Here is a 25,311-nt window from a genome sequence, read left to right as displayed (position 1 = left end):
AGCAGGTTACCGATCGCTGCAGCTGTACACAGCCCATCTGTAAATAGCCCATCCAACCAACTACCTACTTCATCCCCATATTTGTTTTTTGTTTTTCTGCTCTTTTGCACACCAGTATTTCTACTTACACATCCTCATCTGCGCATACAGTTGAAGTCAGAAGTTTACATAAACATACTTTGGAGTCATTAAAACCGTTTTTTCAACCACTCCACAAATTTCTTGTTAACAAACTATAGTTTTGGCAAGTCGGTTAGGACATCTACTTTGTACATGACAAAAGTAATTTTTCCAACAATTGTTTACAGACAGATTGTTTCACCAGTGGGTAAGAAGTTTACATACACTAAGTTGACTGTGCCTTTAAACAGATGTCATGGTTTTAGAAGCTTCTGATAGGCTAATTGACATCATTTGAGTCAATTGGAGGTGTACCTGTGGATGTATTTCAAGGCCTACCTTCAAACTCAGTGCCTCTTTGCTTGACATCATTGGAAAATCAAAAGAAATCAGCCAAAACCTCAGAAAAATAATTGTAGACCTCCACAAGTCTGGTTCATCCATGGGAGCAATTTCCAAATGCCTGAAGGTACCACGTTCATCTGTACAGACAATAGTACGCAAGTATAAACACCATGGGACCATGCAGCCGTCATACCGCCCAGGAAGGAGACGCATTCTGTCTTCTAGAAATTAACGTACTTTGGTGCGAAAAGTGAAAATCAATCCCAGAACAACAGCAAAGGACCGTGTGAAGATGCTGGAGAAAACAGGTACAAAAGTTTCTATATCCACATTAAAACGAGTCCTACAGTGCCTTGCGAAAGTATTCGGCCCCCTTGAACTTTGCGACCTTTTGCCACATTTCAGGCTTCAAACATAAAGATATAAAACTGTATTTTTTTGTGAAGAATCAACAACAAGTGGGACACAATCATGAAGTGGAACGACATTTATTGGATATTTCAAACTTTTTTAACAAATCAAAAACTGAAAAATTGGGCGTGCAAAATTATTCAGCCCCTTTACTTTCAGTGCAGCAAACTCTCTCCAGAAGTTCAGTGAGGATCTCTGAATGATCCAATGTTGACCTAAATGACTAATGATGATAAATACAATCCACCTGTGTGTAATCAAGTCTCCGTATAAATGCACCTGCACTGTGATAGTCTCAGAGGTCCGTTAAAAGCGCAGAGAGCATCATGAAGAACAAGGAACACACCAGGCAGGTCCGAGATACTGTTTAAAGCCGGATTTGGATACAAAAAGATTTCCCAAGCTTTAAACATCCCAAGGAGCACTATGCAAGCGATAATATTGAAATGGAAGGAGTATCAGACCACTGCAAATCTACCAAGACCTGGCTGTCCCTCTAAACGTTCAGCTCATACAAGGAGAAGACTGATCAGAGATGCAGCCAAGAGGCCCATGATCACTCTGGATGAACTGCAGAGATCTACAGCTGAGGTGGGAGACTCTGTCCATAGGACAACAATCAGTCGTATATTGCACAAATCTGGCCTTTATGGAAGAGTGGCAAGAAGAAAGCCATTTCTTAAAGATATCCATAAAAAGTGTCGTTTAAAGTTTGCCACAAGCCACCTGGGAGACACACCAAACATGTGGAAGAAGGTGCTCTGGTCAGATGAAACCAAAATTGAACTTTTTGGCAACAATGCAAAACGTTATGTTTGGCGTAAAAGCAACACAGCTCATCACCCTGAACACACCATCCCCACTGTCAAACATGGTGGTGGCAGCATCATGGTTTGGGCCTGCTTTTCTTCAGCAGGGACAGGGAAGATGGTTAAAATTGATGGGAAGATGGATGGAGCCAAATACAGACCATTCTGGAAGAAAACCTGATGGAGTCTGCAAAAGACCTGAGACTGGGACGGAGATTTGTCTTCCAACAAGACAATGATCCAAAACATAAAGCAAAATCTACAATGGAATGGTTCAAAAATAAACATATCCAGGTGTTAGAATGGCCAAGTCAAAGTCTAGACCTGAATCCAATCGAGAATCTGTGGAAAGAACTGAAAACTGCTGTTCACAAATGCTCTCCATCCAACCTCACTGAGCTCGAGCTGTTTTGCAAGGAGGAATGGGAAAAAAATGTCAGTCTCTCGATGTGCAAAACTGATAGAGACATACCCCAAGAGACTTACAGCTGTAATCGCAGCAAAAGGTGGCGCTACAAAGTATTAACTTAAGGGGGCTGAATAATTTTGCACGCCCAATTTTTCAGTTTTTGATTTGTTAAAAAAGTTTGAAATATCCAATAAATGTTGTTCCACTTCATGATTGTGTCCCACTTGTTGTTGATTCTTCACAAAAAAATACAGTTTTATATCTTTATGTTTGAAGCCTGAAATGTGGCAAAAGGTCGCAAAGTTCAAGGGGGCCGAATACTTTCGCAAGGCACTGTATATCGACATAACCTGAAAGGCCGCTCAGCAAGGAAGAAGCCATTGCTCCAAAACCGCCATAAAAAAGCCAGACTACATTTTGCAACTGCACATGGGGACAAAGATCGTACTTTTTGGAGAAATGTCCTCTGGTCTGATGAAACAAAAATAGAACTGTTTGGCCATAATGACCATCGTTATGTTTGGAGGAAAAAGGAGGAAGCTTGCAAGCCGAAGAACACCATCCCAACCGTGAAGCACGGGGGTGGCAGCATCATGTTGTGGGGGTGCTGTGCTGCAGGAGGGACTGGTGCACAACACAAAATAGATGGCATCATGAGGTAGGAAAATTATGTGGATATTTTGAAGCAACATCTCAAGACATCAGTCAGGAAGTTAAAGTTTGGTCGCAAATGGGTCTTCCAAATGGACATGACCCCAATCATACTTCCAAAGTTGTGGCAAAATGGCTTAAGGACAACAAAGTCAAGGTATTGGATTGGCCATCACAAAGCTCTGACCTCAATCCCATAGAACATTTGTGGACAGAACTGGAAAAGCGTGTGTGAGCAAGGAAGCCTATAAACCTGACTCAGTTACACCAGCTCTGTCAGGAGGAATGGGCCAAAATTCCCCCAACTTATTGTGGGAAGCTTGTGGAAGGCTACCTGAAACATTTGACCCAAGTTACTAATTGAGTGTATGTAAACTTCTGACCCACTGGGAATGTGATGAAAAATGAAAGAAATCATTCTCTCTACTATTATTCTGACATTTCACATTCTTAAAATAAAGTGGTGATCCCAACTGACCTAAGACAGGAATGAAGGTGAAATAAATGTCATTATTTGTATGTATTTTTTAATCCTGGTTCAGCCTTAGCCCTAGCCTCAACCATAACCTAGCTTCAACCAAAACCCTAACCATAGTCTCAACGCTATCTGTGAGGTGATGGTGCGTGGACATACTGCCTGCTCCTGGCAGATCTGTGTGAGTCGTTCCAGCTGCTCCTCCCTGACAGCCTTGATCTTCTCACACTGCAGGATCTCCAGCTCCATCTCCACCTTCACCTGCAACACATAGGCTGAGAGAGGGAATAGATAGTTAGAGAGAGGGAAGAGACAGATAGAAAATAAATAGAGAGAGAAGATACAAATAGAGAGAGGGAAGAGACAAAGAGAAAAGAGATAGAGAGAGGGAAGACAGATAGAGAGAGAGAGAAGAGACAGAGGTCAGAGAGAGAGAGAGAAGAGACAGATAGAGGGAAGAGACAGAGAGAGAGAGTAGAGACAGATAGAGAGAGGGAAGAGACAGATAGAGACAGAGAGAAGAGACAGATATAGGTCAGAGAGAGAGAGAGAAGAGACAGACAGAGAGAAAAGAGATAGAGAGAGGGAAGAGACAGATAGAGAGAGAGAAGAGACAGAGGTCAGAGAGAGAGAGATGAGACAGATAGAGAGAGAGTAGAGAGATAGAGAGAGGGAAGAGACAGAGGTCAGAGAGAGAGAAGAGACAGAGAGAGGGAAGAGACATAGAGAGAGAGGGAAGAGACGTATTTGATATGTATTTATTTATAGGGGACAATGCACATGAATCAACATCAATATTAAAATAATGCAACATCCATGTAAATGTGCCGGGGTTAGCCAAAATATTATTTTTTACCTTTAGTCCCAGGACCTTTACACAGTCACAATACACATACTCACTAAAACAATACAACATACAAATACATTACATCCAATAATATATGTGACCGACCGGCTCAAATCGGTCTTATCTAGCAACATTTGATATTGTGTTTTTTTTTACATTGGATAAAAGTAGAGATATCATCATTCCAACAACAATAACTTATTTGTAATAAAAACACTATCATCAACTGTCATCTTACATATGAGGAACCACAGATAACTAATGTGTACAGTTTTGGATAGATTTGAGCCATGTTTTCAAATTAAATGTAAAAGTACAATAATAAGTGCAGATAGAGAGAAGACCCCCCACGTCAACAATGCCCACACCCCATTTAGGCCCCCTCAGATCAGACCTATGCCCCTCCTGCCCACCACATGCACCCCACCCCCGCAAAGAGGGCCTCAACATGGAAGTCACACATACGCCCAGGTAGTGAGCGGGCAAACAGGCCCAACCCCCACTCTTACAATAGCCCAAGCCAATGCTCAGATACCAGATGCTCAGCAGGCTCTGCTCACACTTACTGGCCTGAGGCCAAACCACAACCAACAACATTGGACACTTTATGGAACACAAAGCCTTCACTATCTCATCCTGGAATATCCCAGGCTTGAGGTCATCTGCCTTTGGCCTAAAGAGCAGGAACCCGGACTTCACCAAAGAAATCGGTAATACAGACATTGTCATCCTGCAAGAAACCTGGCATAGAGGAGACGGACCCACTGGTTGCCCTCTAGGTTACAGAGAGCTGGTAGTCCCATCCACCAAACTACCAGGTGTGAAACAGGGAAGGGACTCAGGGGGTATGCTAATTTTGTATAGAGCAGACCTAACTCACTCCATTAAATTAATCAAAACAGGAACATTTTACATTTGGCTAGAAATTCAAAAGGAAATGATCTTAACAGAGAAAAATGTCCTCCTGTGTGCTACCTAAATCCCCCCACTAGAATCCCCATTAATGAAGACAGCTTCTCCATCCTGGAGGGGGAAATCAATCATTTCCAGGCCCAGAGACATGTACTAGTCTGTGGCGACCTAAAGGCCAAAACCAGACAAGAACCTGACACCCTCAGCACACAGGGGGACAAACACCTGCCTGGAGGTGACAGCATTCCCTCCCACATATGCCCCCCTAGGCACAACTATGACAACATAACCAACAAAAACGGGTCACAACTCCTGCAGCTCTGTCGCACGCTGGGTATGTACATAGTCAATGGTAGGCTTCGAGGGGACTCCTATGGTAGGTACACGTATAGCTAATTTCTTGGCAGTAGTACTGTAGACTACTTTATCACTGACCTCAACCCAGAGTCTCTCAGAGCATTCACAGTCAGCCCATTGACACCCCTATCAGACCACAGCAAAATCACAGTCTACTTGAACAGAGCAATACTCAATCATGAGGCATCAAAGCCAAAGGAACTGAGTAACATTAAGAAATGCTATAGATGGAAGGAATGCAGTTTGGAAACCTACCAAAAAACAATTAGGCAACAACAAATTCAATCCCTTTGAGACAATTTCCTGGGTAAAATGTTTCACTGTAATAGTGAAACTTGGCAGAATATCCTAACAGTATATTTGACCTCTCAGCTTCCCTATCAAATCTAAAAATCTCAAATAGAAAACCGAAGAAAATTAACAACAATGACAAATGGTTTGATGAAGAATGCAAAAAGCTAAGAAAGAAATTGAGAAACCTGTCCAACCAAAAACATAGAGACCCGGAAAACCTGAGTCTACGCCTTCACTATGGTGAATCACTAAAACAATACAGAAATACACTACGGAAAAAGAAGGAACAGCACATCAGAAATCAGCTCAATGTAATTGAAAAATCCATAGACTCTAACCACTTCTGGGAAAATTGGAAAACACTAAACAAACAACAACGCAAAGAATGATCTATCCAAAATGGAGATGTATGGGTAAACCCCTTCTCTAATCTTTTTGGCTCTATAACAAAGAATAAAGAGCAAAAACATATACATGATCAAATACAAATCTTAGAATCAACTATTAAAGACTACCAGAACCCACTGGATTCTCCAATTACATTGAATAAGCTACAGGACAAAATAAAAACCCTCCAACCCAAAAAGGCCTGTGGTGTTGATGGTGTCCTCAATGAAATGATCAAATATACAGACAACAAATTCCAATTGGCTATACTAAAACTCTTCAACATCATCCTTAGCTCTGGCATCTTCCCCAATATTTGGAACCAAGGACTGATCACCCCAATCCACAAAAGTGGAGACAAATTTGACCCCAATAACTACCGTGGGATAAGCGTCAACAGTAACCTTGGGAAAATCCTCTGCATTATCATTAACAGCAGACTCGTACATTTCCTCAATGAAAACAATGTACTGAGCAAATGTCAAATTGGCTTTTAACAAAATTACCGTACAACAGACCATGTATTCACCCTGCACACCCTAATTGACAAACAAACAAATCAAAACAAAGGCAAAGTCTTCTAATGCTTTGTTGATTTCAAAAAAGCCTTCGACTCAATTTGGCATGAGGGTCTGCTATACAAATTGATGGAAAGTGGTGTTGGGGGTAAAACATATGACATTATAAAATCCATGTACACAAACAACAAGTGTGCGGTTAAAATTGGCAAAAAACACAAATTTCTTCCCACAGGGCCGTGGGGTGAGACAGGGATGCAGCTTAAGCCCCAACTTCTTCAACATATATATCAACGAATTGGCGCAGGCACTAGAAAGGTCTGCAGCACCTGGCCTCACCCTACTAGAATCTGAAGTCAAATGTCTACTGTTTGCTGATAATCTGGTGCTTCTGTCACCAACCAAGGAGGGCCTACAGCAGCACCTAGATATTCTGCACAGATTCTGCCAGACCTGGGCCCTGACAGTAAATCTCAGTAAGACCAAAATAATGGTGTTCCAAAAAAGGCCCAGTCGCCAGGACCACAAATACAAATTCCATCTAGACACCATTGCCCTAGAGCACACAAAAAACTATACATACCTTGGCCTAAACATCAGCGGCACAGGTAAATTCCACAAAGCTGTGAATGATCTGAGAGACAAGGCAAGAAGGGCATTCTATGCCATCAAAAGGAACATCAAATTCAACATCAAATCAAATCAAATTTTATTTGTCACATACACATGGTTAGCAGATGTTAATGCGAGTGTAGCGAAATGCTTGTGCTTCTAGTTCCGACAATGCAGTAATAACCAACGAGTAATCTAGCTAACAATTCCAAACTACTACCTTATACACACAAGTGTAAAGGGATAAAGAATATGTACATAAAGATATATGAATGAGTGATGGTACAGAGCGGCATAGGCAAGATGCAGTAGATGGTATCGAGTACAGTGTATACATATGAGATGAGTATGTAAACAAAGTGGCATAGTTTAAAGTGGCTAGTGATACATGTATTAAATAAAGATGCAGTAGATTATATAGAGTACAGTATATACGTATATATATGAGATAAATAATGTAGGGTATGTAAACATTATATTAAGTAGCATTGTTTAAAGTGGCTAGTGATATATTTTACATCAATTCCCATTATTAAAGTGGCTGGAGTTGAGTCAGTGTGTTGGCAGCAGACACTCAATGTTAGTGGTGGCTGTTTAACAGTCTGATGGCCTTGAGATAGAAGCTGTTTTTCAGTCTCTCGGTCCCAGCTTTGTTGCTGTACCAGGCAGTGATACAGCCCGACAGGATGCTCTCGATTGTGCATCTGTAGACGCTTGTGAGTGCTTTTGGTGACAAGACGAATTTCTTTAGCCTCCCGAGGTTGAAGAGGCGCTGCTGCGCCTTCTTCACTATGCTGTCTGTGTGGGTGGACCAATTCAGTTTGTCTGTGATGTGTACGCCGAGGAACTTAAAACTTACTACCCTCTCCACTACTGTTCCATCGATGTGGATAGGGGGTGTTCCCTCTGCTGTTTCCTGAAGTCCACAATCATCTCCTTAGTTTTGTTGACGTTGAGTGTGAGGTTATTTTCCTGACACCACACTGCGAGGGCCCTCACCTCCTCCCTGTAGGCCGTCTCGTCGTTGTTGATAATCAAGCCTACCACTGTTGTGTCGTCCGCAAACTTGATGATTGAGTTGGAGGCGTGCATGGCCACTCAGTCGTGGGTGAACAGGGAGTACAGGAGAGGGCTCAGAACGCACCCTTGTGGGGCCCCAGTGTTGAGGATCAGCGGGGTGGAGATGTTGTTACCTACCCTCACCACCTGGGGGCGGCCCATCAGGAAGTCCAGTACCCAGTTGCACAGGGCGGGGTCGAGACCCAGGGTCTCGATGAACAGCATTCTGACATAGGTATTCCTCTTGTCCAGATGGGTTAGGGCAGTGTGCAGTGTGGTTGAGATTGCATCGTCTGTGGACCTATTTGGGCGGTAAGCAAATTGGAGTGGGTCTAGGGTGTCAGGTAGGGTGGAGGTGATATGGTCCTTGACTAGTCTCTCAAAGCACTTCATGATGACGGAAGTGAGTGCTACGGGGCGGTAGTCGTTTAGCTCAGTTACCTTAGCTTTCTTGGGAACAGGAACAATGGTGGCCCTCTTGAAGCATGTGGGAACAACAGACTGGGATAGGGATTGATTGAATATGTCCGTAAACACACCAGCCAGCTGGTCTGCGCATGCTCTGAGGGCGCGGCTGGGGATGCCGTCTGGGCCTGCAGCCTTGCGAGGGTTAACACGTTTAAATGTTTTACTCACCTCGGCTGCAGTGAAGGAGAGTCCGCATGTTTTGGTTGCGGGCTGTGTCAGTGGCACTGTATTGTCCTCAAAGCGGGCAAAATAGTTATTTAGTCTGCCTGGGAGCAAGGCATCCTGATCCGTGACTGGGCTGGTTTTCTTTTTGTAATCCGTGATTGACTGTAGACCCTGCCACATTCCTCTTGTGTCTGAGCCGTTGAATTGCGATTCTACTTTGTCTCTATACTGACGCTTAGCTTGTTTGATTGCCTTGCGGAGGGAATAGCTACACTGTTTGTATTCGGTCATGTTACCAGTCACCTTGCCCTGATTAAAAGCAGTGGTTCGTGCTTTCAGTTTCACGCGAATGCTGCCATCAATCCACGGTTTCTGGTTTGGGAATGTTTTAATCGTTGCTATGGGAACGACATCTTCAACGCACGTTCTAATGAACTCGCTCACCGAATCAGCGTATTCATCAATGTTGTTGTTTGACGCAATACGAAACATATCCCAGTCCATGTGATGGAAGCAGTCTTGGAGCGTGGAATCAGATTGGTCGGACCAGCGTTGAACAGACCTCAGCGTGGGAGCTTCTTGTTTTAGCTTCTGTCTGTAGGCAGGGAGCAACAAAATGGAGTCGTGGTCAGCTTTTCCGAAAGGAGGGTGGGGGAGGGCCTTATATGCATCGCGGAAGTTAGAATAGCAATGATCCAAGGTTTTACCAGCCCTGGTTGCGCAATCGATATGCTGATACAATTTAGGGAGTCTTGTTTTCAGATTAGCCTTGTTAAAATCCCCAGCTACAATGAATGCAGCCTCAGGATGTGTGGATTCCAGTTTGCAAAGAGTCAAATAAAGTTAGTTCAGAGCCATCGATGTGTCTGCTTGGAATTAGGATCTGAAGAGAATTAGGATCTGGCTAAAAATACTTGAATCAGTCATAGAGCCCATTGCCCTTTATGTTTGTGAGGTCTGGGGTTCCGCTCACCAACCAAGACTTCACAAAATGGGACAAACACCAAATTGAGACTCTGCATGCAGAATTCTGCAAAAATATCCTCAGTGTACAATGAAGAACACCAAATAATGCATGCAGAGCAGAATTAGGCTGATACCCACTAATTATCAAAATCCAGAAAAGAGCCATTAAATTCTACAACAACCTAAAAGGAAGTGATTCCCAAACCTTCCATAACAAAGCCATCACCTACAGAGAGATGAACCTGGAGAAGAGTCCCCTAAGCAAGCTGGTCCTGGGGCTCTGTTCACAAACACAAACAGACCCAACAGAGCCCCAGGACAGCAGCACAATTAGACCCAATCAAATCATGAGAAAACAAAAAGATAATTACTTGACTCATTGGAAAGAATTAACAAAAAAAACAGAGCAAACTAGATAGCTATTTGGCCCTAAACAGAGAGTACACAGTGGCAGAATACCTGACCACTGTTACTGACCCAAACTTAAGGAAAGCTTTGACTATGTACAGACTCAGTGAGCATAGCCTTGCTATTGAGAAAGGCCGCCATAGGCAGACATGGCTCTCAAGAGAAGACAGGCTATGTGCACACTGCCCACAAAATGAGGTGGAAACTGAGCTGCACTTCCTAACCTCCTGTCCAATGTATGACCATATTAGAGACACATATTTTCCTCAGATTACACAGTGTGCCATCACAGCAGCAAGGTTTGTGACCTGTTGCCACAAGAAAAGGGCAACCAGTGAAGAACAAACACCATTGTAAATACAACCCATATTTATGCTTATTTATTTTCCCTTGTGTACCCTTAACCAGCAACACTGTACGTAATATGACATTTGTAATGTCTTTATTGTTGTATGCGTAATGTTTACTGTTAATTTTTATTGTTTATTTCACTTTTGTATATTATCTACCTCACCTGCTTTGGCAATGTTAACACATGTTTCCCATGCCAATAAATGTAATTGAATTGAGAGAGAGAGAGAGAGAGAGAGAGAGAGAGAGAGAGAGAGAGAGAGAGAGAGAGAGAGAGAAAGAGAGAGAGGAGACAGATAGAGGAGAGAAGAGAGAGAGAGAAGAGAAGAGAGAGAGAGAGAGGGAAGAGACAGATAGAGAAGAGATAGAGAGGAGAGAGATAGTGGGACGCGACAGAGAGAGAGAGAGAGAGGGAAGAAACAGAGAGAGAGAGAATAGATAGGGAGATAGAGAGAAGAGACAGATAGAGGGAAGCGACAGAGAGAGAGAGAGACAGAGAGAAGGAAGAGACAGATAAAGAGCGAAGAGACAGAGAGAGAAGAGAGGGAAGAGAGAGAGAGAGAGAGAGAGAGAGAGAGAGAGAGAGAGGGAAGCGAAAGGGGAGCGAGAGAGACAGGATTAGACCATATCTTCTCTCAAAACCAAACACATGCACACACGCATTCATGAGCAACTCCAATACATGTGCTATTTAAACACGCAAGACATAGAAGTCCGCATGCTGTGTTATTGACTTCAGCTGAGTAATATTCCCTCTTCTGTTCTACACGGTGACCTAGTGCACAGCTGCTCTCCTGCTACTGCTGTCTCTCCTGAGTAGGGCCACATTAGTAGGCCATACAGACTGGGAAGCAGCAGAGTGAATAACTAAGCCCTCTACAGCAGAGGAGACCTACTAGTGAACTACTGACAGCAGGCAGTGCCTGCAGCCATCTCTCTATGGCAGCTCTGCTCTGTTCTGCTCTCCCATAGCCTATTAATAGAGCTGTCAATACGCAGGAAGAGGAAGGGAGACAGCAGAGGGGGCAGGCCGGAAGAGCACAGCAGAATGTATGGTGGGGAGAGCAGAGGGGGGAGGATGAAACAGTGGAACTCAGGGCCGGGGAGAGCAAAGGGGGGAGACAGGCACAGCAGAACTCACACTTAACAAGGGGAAGGGAGCAGAGCAGAGGGGGCAGGCAGGCACAGCCAAATTCACATTCACCAAGGGGAAGCTGAAGTGGGGGATTATTAGCTGCCCAATTTGTGCATGGCTATAACAAGCATGTCAAAGACGGCTGGTGTACTGTGTGTGTGTGTGTGTGTGTGTGTGTGTGTGTGTGTGTGTGCGTGCGTGCGTGTGAGTGCTGACAGCTGCTGGCATGGCAGGACATGCCAAGCAACAGTGTCATTCGCACCATGGTTGATTCCACAGCACCTCTGTCACAAGAGCCTTTTCCACTTTCACCTCTTAGCTCAGGCCAAGTGCAAAGCCCCTGGCCTCCACACCTCTCTCTCTCAATTCAATTCAAGGGCTTTCTCTCTCTCTCACCATCTCACTCTCTACTCCTACCCCCTCTCTCTGCCCTTCTCTCTCTCTGTCTCTCCCTCCCTCACTCCCCACTCTCTTTCTCTCTCTCTGTCTATCTCTCTCTCCCTGTCTGTCTCCCTCTCTCTGTCTATCTCTCTCTCCCTGTCTGTCTCCCTCTCCCTCTCTCTCTCTCCCACCATTCATTTATCTGATACTTTTTCAGTGAAAGAGGAAAGAATGTATTCTAATTTATTACATATTTCTTGGTGTGTAATCGATGTTGCTCTCCACTCTCCTGCACTTACTGTATAGGTGTGAGTTTGATGTTCTTGCTGAGCGTGGCTGGCTGCCTAACTACCCAACTCAATCACTCAAACACATGTAAACAAACACGCCTGGAGACAGATACTGTGAAGGAATGTGAAGGACTAAGTTGTTCTCTATAGTGATTGAATTGCTGCAGAATGAATCAATGCCGTTGGGCGTTTCTTCTGTTGAAGTCTAAAAACAACTTAACATGCTTTAGATGTACCACATCATGATTACGGCACCATTTTCTGATATGACTAGTGTTGGATTTGAACGTACTTTCTCAAAATGCTAATATCGTATTTAGCATGCAGAGCTGACAAATTAGTTAACTTCACCTGTATTGGCAAAAATACTAGTACAAACTATATGTACAGTATTTCATATTCTATGTAGCTCTGACACTGAGGGTATGAAAACATTAAGGACCACCTTCCTAAAATTCAGTTGACCCCCCCCTTTTGCCCTCAAAACAGCCTCAATTCGCTAGCGCAATTCCACAGGGATACTGGCCCATGTTTCCCACAGTTGTGTCAAGTTGGCTGGATGTCCTTTGGGTGGTGAACCGTTCTTGAAAAACACGGGAAACTGTTGAGCATGAAAAACCCAGCACAATTGCAGTTCTTGACACAAACTGGTGCGCCTGGCAACTACCGCCATACCTTGTTCAAAGGCACCTAAATATTTTGTCTCACCCATTCACCCTCTGAATGGTGCACACACACAATCCATGTCTCAATGTCTCAAGGCTTAAAAATCATTATTTAACCTTTCTCCTCCCCTTCAAGGGGATTTAACAAGTGACATCAATAAGGGATCATACCTTTCACCTGGATTCACCTGGTCCGTCTGTGTCACAGAAATAGCAGGTGTCCTTAATGTTTTGTACACTCAGTCAGTGTATGTAGGTCTATGTAGACTTATGTAGGTCTATGTAAACTTATGTAGATTACATAGGTGATGTACTGTATGTACACTGTTTCTGGTCTGGAGATTGGTCAATCAGACACGCAGAGCTGAAGGTGAGGTCATGTAAGTATACTGTCTATAGCTAGAGAGACTGAGGTCTGTAGGTTGATCATGCACAGCTCTCACTGAGACTGAGGTCTGTAGGTTGATCATGCACAGCTCTCACTGAGACTGAGGTCTGTAGGTTGATCACGCACAGCTCTCACTGAGACTGAGGTCTGTAGGTTGATCATGCACAGCTCTCACTGAGACTGAGGTCTGTAGGTTGATCACGCACAGCTCTCACTGAGACTGAGGTCTGTAGGTTGATCATGCACAGCTCTCACTGAGACTGAGGTCTGTAGGTTGATCACGCACAGCTCTCACTGAGACTGAGGTCTGTAGGTTGATCATGCACAGCTCTCACTGAGACTGAGGTCTGTAGGTTGATCATGCACAGCTCTCACTGAGACTGACGTCTGTAGGTTGATCATGCACAGCTCTCACTGAGACTGAGGTCTGTAGGTTGATCATGCACAGCTCTCACTGAGACTGAGGCCTGTAGGTTGATCATGCACAGCTCTCACTGAGACTGAGGTCTGTAGGTTGATCATGCACAGCTCTCACTGAGACTGAGGTCTGTAGGTTGATCATGCACAGCTCTCACTGAGACTGACGTCTGTAGGTTGATGATGCACAGCTCTCACTGAGACTGAGGTCTGTAGGTTGATCATGCACAGCTCTCACTGAGACTGAGGTCTGTAGGTTGATCATGCACAGCTCTCACTGAGACTGAGGTCTGTAGGTTGATCATGCACAGCTCTCACTGAGACTGAGGGTGACCTCCTGTTAGAAATCAATCTGCATTACATTAGCATAACATAGAACAGCCAGTATAGTCATTATCATGGCTTTTCTAAATCTGTTTAAACAGGGCTTAGGATCAATAACAGTTTATGTAGGTGAACGGGTGGAAATTTACTCCAATGGACGATCAATAATTATATTGTTGTGAATAGTAAATAATGTGTATAATCATGGGGAGAATGGGGTCGTGCTGCCAATCATGTATTGAATAAGCAAAAGACTTTATCATCCTTAGGTGAAGTATGATATTTTAGAATTTAGCGCTAAAATTGTGAATCAAAAATATAATATTTTTTTTACATTTCTGTCATTTAGCAGACTTACAAAGTGCATTCATCTGCAGATAGCTAGGTGAGACAACCACGTATCCCAGACGTAGTCCCTCTCGTAGAAGATCAGTCAGGTGTAATAATTAAGGACTGATAGTTCAAGTTCAAAGTCATCTGTTGGTACAATGTAAGGTTGTTGAATTTTTCAATAATATCTCACTAGAACCAATCATACCAAACTAACTAACCATCCATCTAAGAGTAATACCAAGAACACTAAGGGAAGCTGTTGACTGAGAGGGACGATGACTTCACCTAGGTCAGGATGACTCTAGTAAGACATCCACCAGCAGGGCTTTGACTGGACTAGACTAGACTGGACAGACAGACGGACAGACAGACAGACAGACGGACGGACGGACGGACGGACGGACGGACGGACGGACGGACGGACGGACGGACGGACGGACGGACAGACAGACAGACAGACAGACAGACAGATAGATAGATAGATAGATAGATAGATAGATAGATAGATAGATAGATAGATAGATAGATAGATAGGGGAAGAAGGAGCACAAGGGAGCGTCTCGTCTGCTCCACCCTCGGTCTCACCGTCGATGATTCTCTTGACCCTCCAGATGCGCAGGGTGATGATGAGGCTGATGGCGTCCCAGGGACTGCTGGGGCCGTTGGCTACCGTGGAGGCTACCATAGGGGCCAGGGACAATACGATGACTGCCCCGTCAAACACCTGCAGGGAGCAGACACACATACACACACGCAAGCACACAAACATGCCCACACATGCAGGCATGGGTACACACAAACACACATCACATGCCACACTGTCACAGCCTTAGGAGATATTACACGCTGTTATTAGGAGATAATACACACTGTCATTAGGAGATATTACACATTGTCATTAGGAGATATTACACACTGTCATTAGGAGATATTACACACTGTCATTAGGAGATATTACACACTGTCATTAGGAGATATTACACGCTGTTATTAGGAGATAATACACACTGTCATTAGGAGATATTACACATTGTCATTAGGTGATATTACACATTGTCATTAGGAGATATTACACACTGTCATTAGGAGATATGACACGCTGTTATTAGGAGATATTACACACTGTTATTAGGAGATAATACACACTGCCATTAGGAGATATTACACATTGTCATTAGGTGATATTACACATTGTCATTAGGAGATATTACACACTGTCATTAGGAGATATTACACACTGTCATTAGGAGATATTACACATTGTCATTAGGAGATATTACACACTGTCATTAGGTGATATTACACATTGTCATTAGGAGATATTACACACTGTCATTAGGAGATATTACACGCTGTTATGAGGAGATATTACACGCTGTTATTAGGAGATATTACACATTGTCATTAGGAGAAATTACACATTGTCATTAGGAGATATTACACACTGTCATTAGGAGATATTACACGCTGTTATGAGGAGATATTACACGCTGTTATTAGGAGATATTACACACTGTCATTAGGAGAAATTACACGCTGTCATTAGGTGATATTACACGCTGTTATTAGGAGATATTACACATTGTCATTAGGAGATATTACACACTGTCATTAGGAGATATTACACGCTGTTATGAGGAGATATTACACGCTGTTATGAGGAGATATTACACACTGTCATTAGGAGAAATTACACATTGTTTTTAGGAGATATTACACACTGTCATTAGGAGATATTACACGCTGTTATGAGGAGATATTACACGCTGTTATGAGGAGATATTACACACTGTCATTAGGAGATATTACACATTGTCATTAGGAGATATTACACACTGTCATTAGGAGATATTACACGCTGTTATGAGGAGATATTACACACTGTCATTAGGAGATATTACACACTGTCATTAGGAGATATTACACGCTGTTATGAGGAGATATTACACACTGTCATTAGGAGATATTACACACTGTCATTAGGAGATATTACACGCTGTTATGAGGAGATATTACACACTGTCATTAGGAGATATTACACACTGTCATTAGGAGATATTACACGCTGTTATGAGGAGATAATACACACTGCCATTAGGAGATATTACACGCTGTTATGAGGAGATAATACACACTGTCATTAGGAGATATTACACATTGTCATTAGGAGATATTACACACTGTCATTAGGAGATATTACACACTGTCATTAGGAGATATTACACACTGTCATTAGGAGATATTACACACTGTCATTAGGAGATATTACACACTGTCATTAGGAGATATTACACACTGTCATTAGGAGATATTACACACTGTCATTAGGAGATATTACACACTGTCATTAGGAGATATTACACACTGTCATTAGGAGATATTACACACTGTCATTAGGAGATATTACACACTGTCATTAGGAGATATTACACATTGTCATTAGGAGATATTACACACTGTCATTAGGTGATATTACACATTGTCATTAGGTGATATTACACATTGTCATTAGGAGATATTACATTGAGGTTTATTATATGAGGAAGATTATAATGCACGTACACTTTTTGGCAGCATTTAACATTTAACAATTGTAATGTGAATTGATTTGTGGAAGAAAAAAATAGTTCAATGATAAAACTCATGATTTCTCGAGGGAAAGTTATTATATTTTCAGTACTTGCTATGAAGCTTACGTAATTAATCTTACCTCTACTTTGTTCTCAATGTAGTCCCAAATCCCAAGGACTACAATCCTGAAGACAGTCTGTGAAAAGAGGGAGAGCGAGAAAGGATGGAAGGGGAGGAGAAAAGCCAAATACAACCTCTCCCATGACAAGGTGAAATATTCTCACTCTCCTCAGGTTTCAACACATTCTGAAACATCATTTGAATATGGACAAAAAAAGACGGAACAAGTTACAGTCTCCATTTTTATACTGTTGCTGTGAACGTAGGCTTTCTTTGACTCAAGCCTTCCTATTCTACATGGTCACAGAAAGTAACATATACAGTTGAAGTCGGAAGTTTACATACACTTTAGCCAAATATATTTAAACTCAGTTTTTCACAATTCCTGACATTTAATCCTAGTAAAAAATTCCCTGTCTTAGGTCAGTTAGGATCACCACTTTATTTTAAGAATGTGAAATGTCAGAATAATAGTAGAGGGAATGATTTCTTTCAGCTTTATATCTTTCATCAGATACCTAGTGGGTCAGAAGTATGCATACACTCAATTAGTATTTGGTAGCATTGTCTTTAAATTGTTTAACTTGGGTAAAACGTTCCAGGTAGCCTTCCACAAGCTTCCCACAATAAGTTGGGTGAATTTTGGCCCATACCTCCTGACAGAGCTGGTGTAACTGAGTCAGGTTTGTATAGGCCTCCTTGCTCACACACGCTTTTCCAGTTCTGCCCACAAATGTTCTATGGGATTGAGGTCAGGGCTTTGTGATGGCCAATCCAACACCTTGACTTTGTTGTCCTTAAGCCATTTTGCCACAACTTTGGAAGTATGATTGGGGTCATTGTCCATTTGGAAGACCCATTTGCAACCAAGCTTTAACTTCCTGACTGATGTCTTGAGATGTTGCTTCAATATATCCACATAATTTTCCTACCTCATGATGCCATCTATTTTGTGTTGTGCACCAGTCCCTCCTGCAGCAAAGCACCCCCACAACATGATGCTGCCACCCCCTGTGCTTCACGGTTGGGATGGTGTTCTTTGGCTTGCAAGCCTCCTCCTTTTTCCTCCAAACATAACGATGGTCATTATGACCAAACAGGTATCTTTTTGTTTAATCAGACCAGAGGACATTTCTCCAAAAAGTACGATCTTCGTCCCCATGTGCAGTTGAAAACCGTTGTCTGGCTTTTTTATGACGGTTTTGGAGCAGTGGCTTCTTCCTTGCTGAGCGGCCTTTCAGGTTCTGTTGATATAGGACTCGTTTTTACTTTTGTAACTGTTTCCTCCAGCATCTTCACAAGGTCCTTCGCTTTTGTTCTGGAATTGATTTGCACTTTTCACACCAAAGTAAGTTCATCTCTAGGAGACAGAACCCGTCTCCTTCCTGAGTGGTATGACGGCTGCGTTGGCCCATGGTGTTTATACTTGCATACTATTGTTTGTACAGATGAACGTGGTACCTTCAGGCATTTGGAAATTCATCCCAAGGATGAACCAGACTTGTGGAGGTCTACAATTGTTTTTCTGAGGTTTTGGCTGATTCTTTTTGATTTTCCAATGATGTCAAGCAAAAAGGCACTGAGTTTGAAGGTAGGCCTTGAAATACATCCACAGGTACACCTCCATTTGACTCAAATGATGTCAATTAGCCTATCAGAAGCTTCTAAAGATATGAAAATATTTTCTGCAATTTTCCAAGCTGTTTAAAGGCACAGTCAACTTAGTGTATGTAAACTTCTGACCCACCGGAATTGTGATACCGTGAATTATAAGTTAAATCATCTGTCTGTAAATCTGTAAATAATTGTTGGAAAAATTACTTGTGTCATGCACAAAGTAGATGTCCTAACTGACTTACCAAAACTACAGTTTGTTAACAAGAAATTAGTGGAGTGGTTGAAAAATGAGTTTTAATGACAACCTAAGTGTATAAAGGACCCCCCCAACCCAACACTAGTATGTGTTACTGTAGGGTACTTTTTACAAGTCTTTCGATCAATTAGAATGTGGGAAAGGATATTGATCCTGGACACTGTACAATGGCCCTCCTAATTGTCTGATCTTACCTGATCCATTACATACATCTACTGTATGTACAGTAACACACACTAGTGTTGGGTTGGGGGGGTCCTTTATTTTGAAAAGGAGGATGATAGAGTTACATTCTAATCGGGGTTGGAAAGTTATTTTATTTTGAAAAGGAGGATGATAGAGTTACATTCTAATCGGGGTTGGGAGGGTCCTTTATTTTGAAAAGGAAAATGATAGAGTTACAATCTAATCATGATGAAAGGGTGACAATGTAAAAGTGGCCTGTCTCATTCATCATACAGTAGTAGCACATTGTGACAACAACGGCTCCACTGAAAGAGAGAAGCAGAGAAGGACATTCTCTGATTGGTGGATATTATTAAATATTAAAATATATATTAAAATATTATTATTATGACCATTTAATAAGTCACGGTCTCTATAGTTACAGTAACTATAGTTTAGTTTTTAATATATAGACCTTGAATACCATTCCCATCTGACACCTTTCATCTATAGTGTCAGGGAGTGGTATAAGGTGTTGGGTGGATCATATGACTGTAACCCAAGCCCTAAACCTTGTTAACCTCCTCTTGAATTATTACTTAACCCTATGTGTGTGTGTGTGTGTGTGTGTGTGTGTGTGTGTGTGTGTGTGTGTGTGTGTGTGTGTGTGTGTGTGTGTGTGTGTGAGTGTGTGTGTGTGTGTGTGTGTGTGTGTGTGTGTGTGTGTGTGTGTGTGTCATTACCTCAGTGAAGAAGAGTGAAAGGATGGCAAGGCTGATCCAATGGATGACGCTGGCAAATTGAATAGCATTGGCAACTGGAATAAATAACAAATGAGAAAAATGTGTATCTTAACTTCTTATGGCTGGGGGGCAGTATTGAGTAGCTTGGATGAATAAGGTGCCCAGAGTAAACTGCCTGCTACTCAGGCCCAGAAGCTAAGATATGCATATTATTAGTATATTTGGATAGAAAACACCCTGAAGTTTCTAAAACTGTTTGAATGATGTCTGTGAGTATAACCTAACTCATATGGCAGGCAAAAACCTGGGAAAAATTCCAACCCGGAAGTGGGAAATCTGAGGTTTGTAGTTTTTCAAGTCTTTGCCTATCCAAGATACAGTGTAAATTTGGTCCGATTGCACTTCCTACGGCTTCCACTAGATGTCAACAGTCTTTAGAACCTTGTTTCAGGCTTCAACTGTGAAGGGGGAGCGAATAAGAGCTGTTTGGCTAAGAGGTCTGGCAGAATGCCATGAGCTAAGTCATGTGCGCAGCCGTGAGAGTGAGCTGTGTTCCTTTTCATTTCTAAAGGCAAAGGAATTGTCCTGGTGGAATATTATTGAAGATTTATGATAAAAAAATCCTAAAGATTGATTCTATACATCGTTTGACATATTTCTACGAACTGTAATGGAACTTTTTGACTTTTCGTCTGGACTAAGTGCCTGTGCCTCCTGAATTTGGATTTGTGAACTAAACGCGCAAACAAAAAGGAGGTATTTGGACATAAATGATGGGCTTTATCGAACAAAACAAACATTTATTGTGGAACTGCGATTCCTGGGAGTGCATTCCGATGAAGATCATCAAAGGTAAGTATTTACAGTGCCTTGCGAAAGTATTCGGCCCCCTTGAACTTTGCGACCTTTTGCCACATTTCGGGCTTCAAACATAAAGATATAAAACTGTATTTTTGTGAAGAATCAACAACAAGTGGGACACAATCATGAAGTGGAACGACATTTATTGGATATTTCAAACTTTTTTAACAAATCAAAAACTGAAAAATTGGGCGTGCAAAATTATTCAGCCCCCTTAAGTTAATACTTTGTAGCGCCACCTTTTGCTGCGATTACAGCTGTAAGTCGCTTGGGGTATGTCTCTATCAGTTTTGCACATCGAGAGACTGACATTTTTTCCCATTCCTCCTTGCAAAACAGCTCGAGCTCAGTGAGGTTGGATGGAGAGCATTTGTGAACAGCAGTTTTCAGTTCTTTCCACAGATTCTCGATTGGATTCAGGTCTGGACTTTCACTTGGCCATTCTAACACCTGGATATGTTTATTTTTGAACCATTCCATTGTAGATTTTGCTTTATGTTTTGGATCATTGTCTTGTTGGAAGACAAATCTCCGTCCCAGTCTCAGGTCTTTTGCAGACTCCATCAGGTTTTCTTCCAGAATGGTCCTGTATTTGGCTCCATCCATCTTCCCATCAATTTTAACCATCTTCCCTGTCCCTGCTGAAGAAAAGCAGGCCCAAACCATGATGCTGCCACCACCATGTTTGACAGTGGGGATGGTGTGTTCAGCTGTGTTGCTTTTACGCCAAACATAACATTTTGCATTGTTGCCAAAAAGTTCAATTTTGGTTTCATCTGACCAGAGCACCTTCTTCCACATGTTTGGTGTGTCTCCCAGGTGGCTTGTGGCAAACTTTAAACAACACTTTTTATGGATATCTTTAAGAAATGGCTTTCTTCTTGCCACTCTTCCATAAAGGCCAGATTTGTGCAATATATGACTGATTGTTGTCCTATGGACAGAGTCTCCCACCTCAGCTGTAGATCTCTGCAGTTCATCTAGAGTGATCATGGGCCTCTTGGCTGCATCTCTGATCAGTCTTCTCCTTGTATGAGCTGAAAGTTTAGAGGGACGGCCAGGTCTTGGTAGATTTGCAGTGGTCTGATACCCCTTCCATTTCAATATTATCGCTTGCACAGTGCTCCTTGGGATGTTTAAAGCTTGGGAAATCTTTTTGTATCCAAATCCGGCTTTAAACTTCTTCACAACAGTATCTCGGACCTGCCTGGTGTGTTCCTTGTTCTTCATGATGCTCTCTGCGCTTTTAACGGACCTCTGAGACTATCACAGTGCAGGTGCATTTATACGGAGACTTGATTACACACAGGTGGATTGTATTTATCATCATTAGTCATTTAGGTAAACATTGGATCATTCAGAGATCCTCACTGAACTTCTGGAGAGAGTTTGCTGCACTGAAAGTAAAGGGGCTGAATAATTTTGCACGGCCAATTTTTCAGTTTTTGATTTGTTAAAAAAGTTTGAAATATGCAATAAATGTCGTTCCACTTCATGATTGTGTCCCACTTGTTGTTGATTCTTCACAAAAAAATTCAGTTTTATATCTTTATGTTTGAAGCCTGAAATGTGGCAAAAGGTCGCAAAGTTCAAGGGGGCCGAATACTTTCGCAAGGCACTGTATAATGCTATTTCTGACTACTGTTGACTCCACAACATGGCGGGTATCTGTATGGCTTGTTTTGGTGCCTGAGCGCTGTACTCAGATTATTGCATGGTGTGCTTTTTCAGTAAAGCTTTTTTGAAATCTGACACAGCGGTTGCATCAAGGAGAAGTATATCTTTAAAGGATGATTCCACTTTTAACGCTTGTTCTTAATGGAATCAAGAGCAACACTACCATGTCCTGTGAATGTCTACATCTGTCCAACCATATTTATTTTTTCTCAAAATCTGGCAGAAGAATGGTGCATTGACATTACATCATGCCTTTTACCACTATTCCTCATTTCCATCTAACAGTGTTGTGAATGCTCCCGCTCTACTTCTCCTTCCCCATCCATCAGTCCATCAGCCCATTTATCCCTCCCTTTATCTCCCTGTATCCCCCCATCTCCCCCATCCATCAGTCCATCAGCCTATTTATCCCTCCCTTTATCTCCCTGTATCCCCCCATCTCCCCCATCCTCCTCCCCTTTCTTCCTACTCCCTCCATGTGTCTTTCCAGAGCTGGCAACAGGACAGCCAGGACAGTCGGAGTCTATGGTAATGCATCTGTGACTGGTGTCCTGTCGTCTCCAGAGCAGAGAGAGGATCATCTGTCAATACAGACCTGTCTCTTGAGGTGCGTCTCAAACGGTGTCCTATTCCCTGTATAGTGCACTACTTTTGATCAGGGCCCAAATGGTTCTGGTCAAAAGTAGTGCAGTATATAGGGGATAGGATACCATTCGGGACGTAACCATGGCTTACAGTCCGTAATGTAATGCGATGATGACACCTGCCCAGACAGTCAGTGCTGTTGAGTAGAGACCAGTTCATAGACTAATTTACTATCCCGGTTGGCAATGCTGTTTCTCTCTCATATGGGCCTTTTAGTCGCCGGAGTTTCCTCTCATTGGTAAGAAATGTAATCATGTTTATAAAACAGGTTGGAACGCATGTTAATGCAGCATCATGATAATTGTCTCTATGGGCTGTAATCCCAAAACATGCGTCACAGAATCAAGGAAGCACAGGACTACCCAAGTCTAACTTTCTACAGTCACTAGAACACAGTGTATAAGGATCCTCCTTTACTGTCAATGGGAAAGATAGTTACATTGTAGATGCTTGGTGTCTATGAGGAGTTCCAGGGTCAAGAAGACCACCACCAGGATGACCAGGGCCACCAGGAAACAGTTGAAGCCTGCACTGAGCAGACACACCTGCCACAGGGCTACCCTCCGCCCACAGCACGGCTTCAACCAGTTAGACCTGGAGAGAAGGAGAGAGGAGAAAGGAGGAGAGAGGGATAGAGGAGAGAGGAGAAAGGAGGAGAGAGGGATAGAGGAGAGAGGAGGAGAGAGGGATAGAGGAGAGAGGAGGAGAGAGGGATAGAGGAGAGAGGAGGAGGAGAGAGGGATGTGGGAGAGAGGAGGAAGATAGAGGGATAAAGGAGAGGAGGAGGAGAGAGGGATAGAGGAGAGAGGAGGAGGAGAGAGGGATAGAGAAGAGAGGAGGAGGAGAGATATAGAGGAGAGAGGAGGAGGAGAGAGGGATAGAGGAGAGAGGAGGAGGAGAGAGGGATAGAGGAGAGAGGAGGAGGAGAGATGGATAGAGGAGAGAGGAGGAGGAGAGAGGGATAGAGGAGAGAGGAGAGAGGGATAGAGGAGAGATGAGGAGGAAAGAGGGATAGAGGAGAGAAGGACTAGAGAGTCAGTGTTAGTACACCAAAGACAGGGAGAAAGTACTTGTGTACGGACACAGGTTTGTATTCACCATTTCAAAGATCTTACTGTACCAGCCAGTATGCTGACTGATGTTCCTTCTATTTGCCAACAGGGGGTGCTATTTAACACATATAACCGCATCAATGCAATGTAGTGAACCAGTTTCTAAACCCAACCTGGGTTTGGTGGGCCGGGGCAGTGGAGGCGGAAGAGTGTGAACAGAACAGAGACTGCATTAAGACAGAAAGACACTGAGGCTCTTTGACTTGGTGACTTGTCTCTCAGGCATATCAGTGAGAGGATTAGTAAAGCAACTCTATTCAGAGGGCAATGAAGGGGTTGACTATATATTAGAAGACTCCATACAACAGTAACACATTTCAAGTTAATGAAAGAAAACACATGGATAAAATCTTATACAGAGCTCTTTCCCAGACCCACTGTTCCCTCCCTCTATTAGCAGTGGGAGACAGACAGGAGAAACGATGCCAGAGCTCCAGCCAGAATGGAAACTTGGCTCGTCCTCTTCTACACCTTTCACTGCTCCCCATGCACTGGGCCTGGCATACAGTGAGCTTGGCTAATCACACCACTTCTGTGATCATGTCTTCATTCCCTAGCATGGTGCTAATTAGAGCTAAAACAATCAGTGGCAGTGGGCAGAATCAGTGGCAGTGGGCAGAATCAGTGGCAGTGGGCAGAATCAGTGGCAGTGAGCAGAATCAGTGGCAGTGGGCAGAATCAGTGGCAGTGGGCAGAATCAGTGGCAGTGGGCAGAATCAATAGCGGTGGGCTGAATCAGTGGCAGTGGGCAGAATCAGTGGCAGAGGGCAGAATCAGTGGCAGAGGGCAGAATCAGTGGCAGAGGGCAGAATCAGTGGCAGAGGGCAGAATCAGTGGCAGTGGCAGAATCAGTGGCGGTGGACAGAATCAGTGGCAGAGGGCAGAATCAGTGGCAGAGGGCAGAATCAGTGGCGGTGGAATGGAATAAAGCTGTATTTATTATCAGGGTTGGTGTCGATTCCATTTCAATCCAGTCAAGAAGTAAACTGAAATTCTATTTATTTTACTTCCTGAATTTACTGAAATTCATTGACATGGAATTGACCC

General features: G+C 42.9%; 1 protein-coding gene across 1 annotated transcript in view; it reads right to left on the bottom strand.

Annotated features, from left to right (window-relative positions):
• Positions 1-25,311, bottom strand: part of LOC110526970 (transmembrane protein 266-like) — an 88,501-nt gene that overhangs the window by 10,986 nt on the left and 52,204 nt on the right. Inside the window, exons 4-8 of the mRNA XM_036981010.1 lie at positions 23,592-23,746; positions 19,970-20,043; positions 17,208-17,264; positions 15,083-15,221; positions 3,380-3,495 (exon numbers count right to left, since the gene is read on the bottom strand). Of these exons, the coding sequence (XP_036836905.1) occupies positions 3,380-3,495; positions 15,083-15,221; positions 17,208-17,264; positions 19,970-20,043; positions 23,592-23,746 (541 nt within the window). The remainder of the gene's footprint in view (positions 1-3,379; positions 3,496-15,082; positions 15,222-17,207; positions 17,265-19,969; positions 20,044-23,591; positions 23,747-25,311) is intronic.

This window comes from Oncorhynchus mykiss, chromosome 6 (assembly GCF_013265735.2).
Source record: "Oncorhynchus mykiss isolate Arlee chromosome 6, USDA_OmykA_1.1, whole genome shotgun sequence".
Classification (NCBI taxonomy): domain Eukaryota; kingdom Metazoa; phylum Chordata; class Actinopteri; order Salmoniformes; family Salmonidae; genus Oncorhynchus; species Oncorhynchus mykiss.
This window is presented reverse-complemented; position numbering and strand designations above follow the sequence as displayed.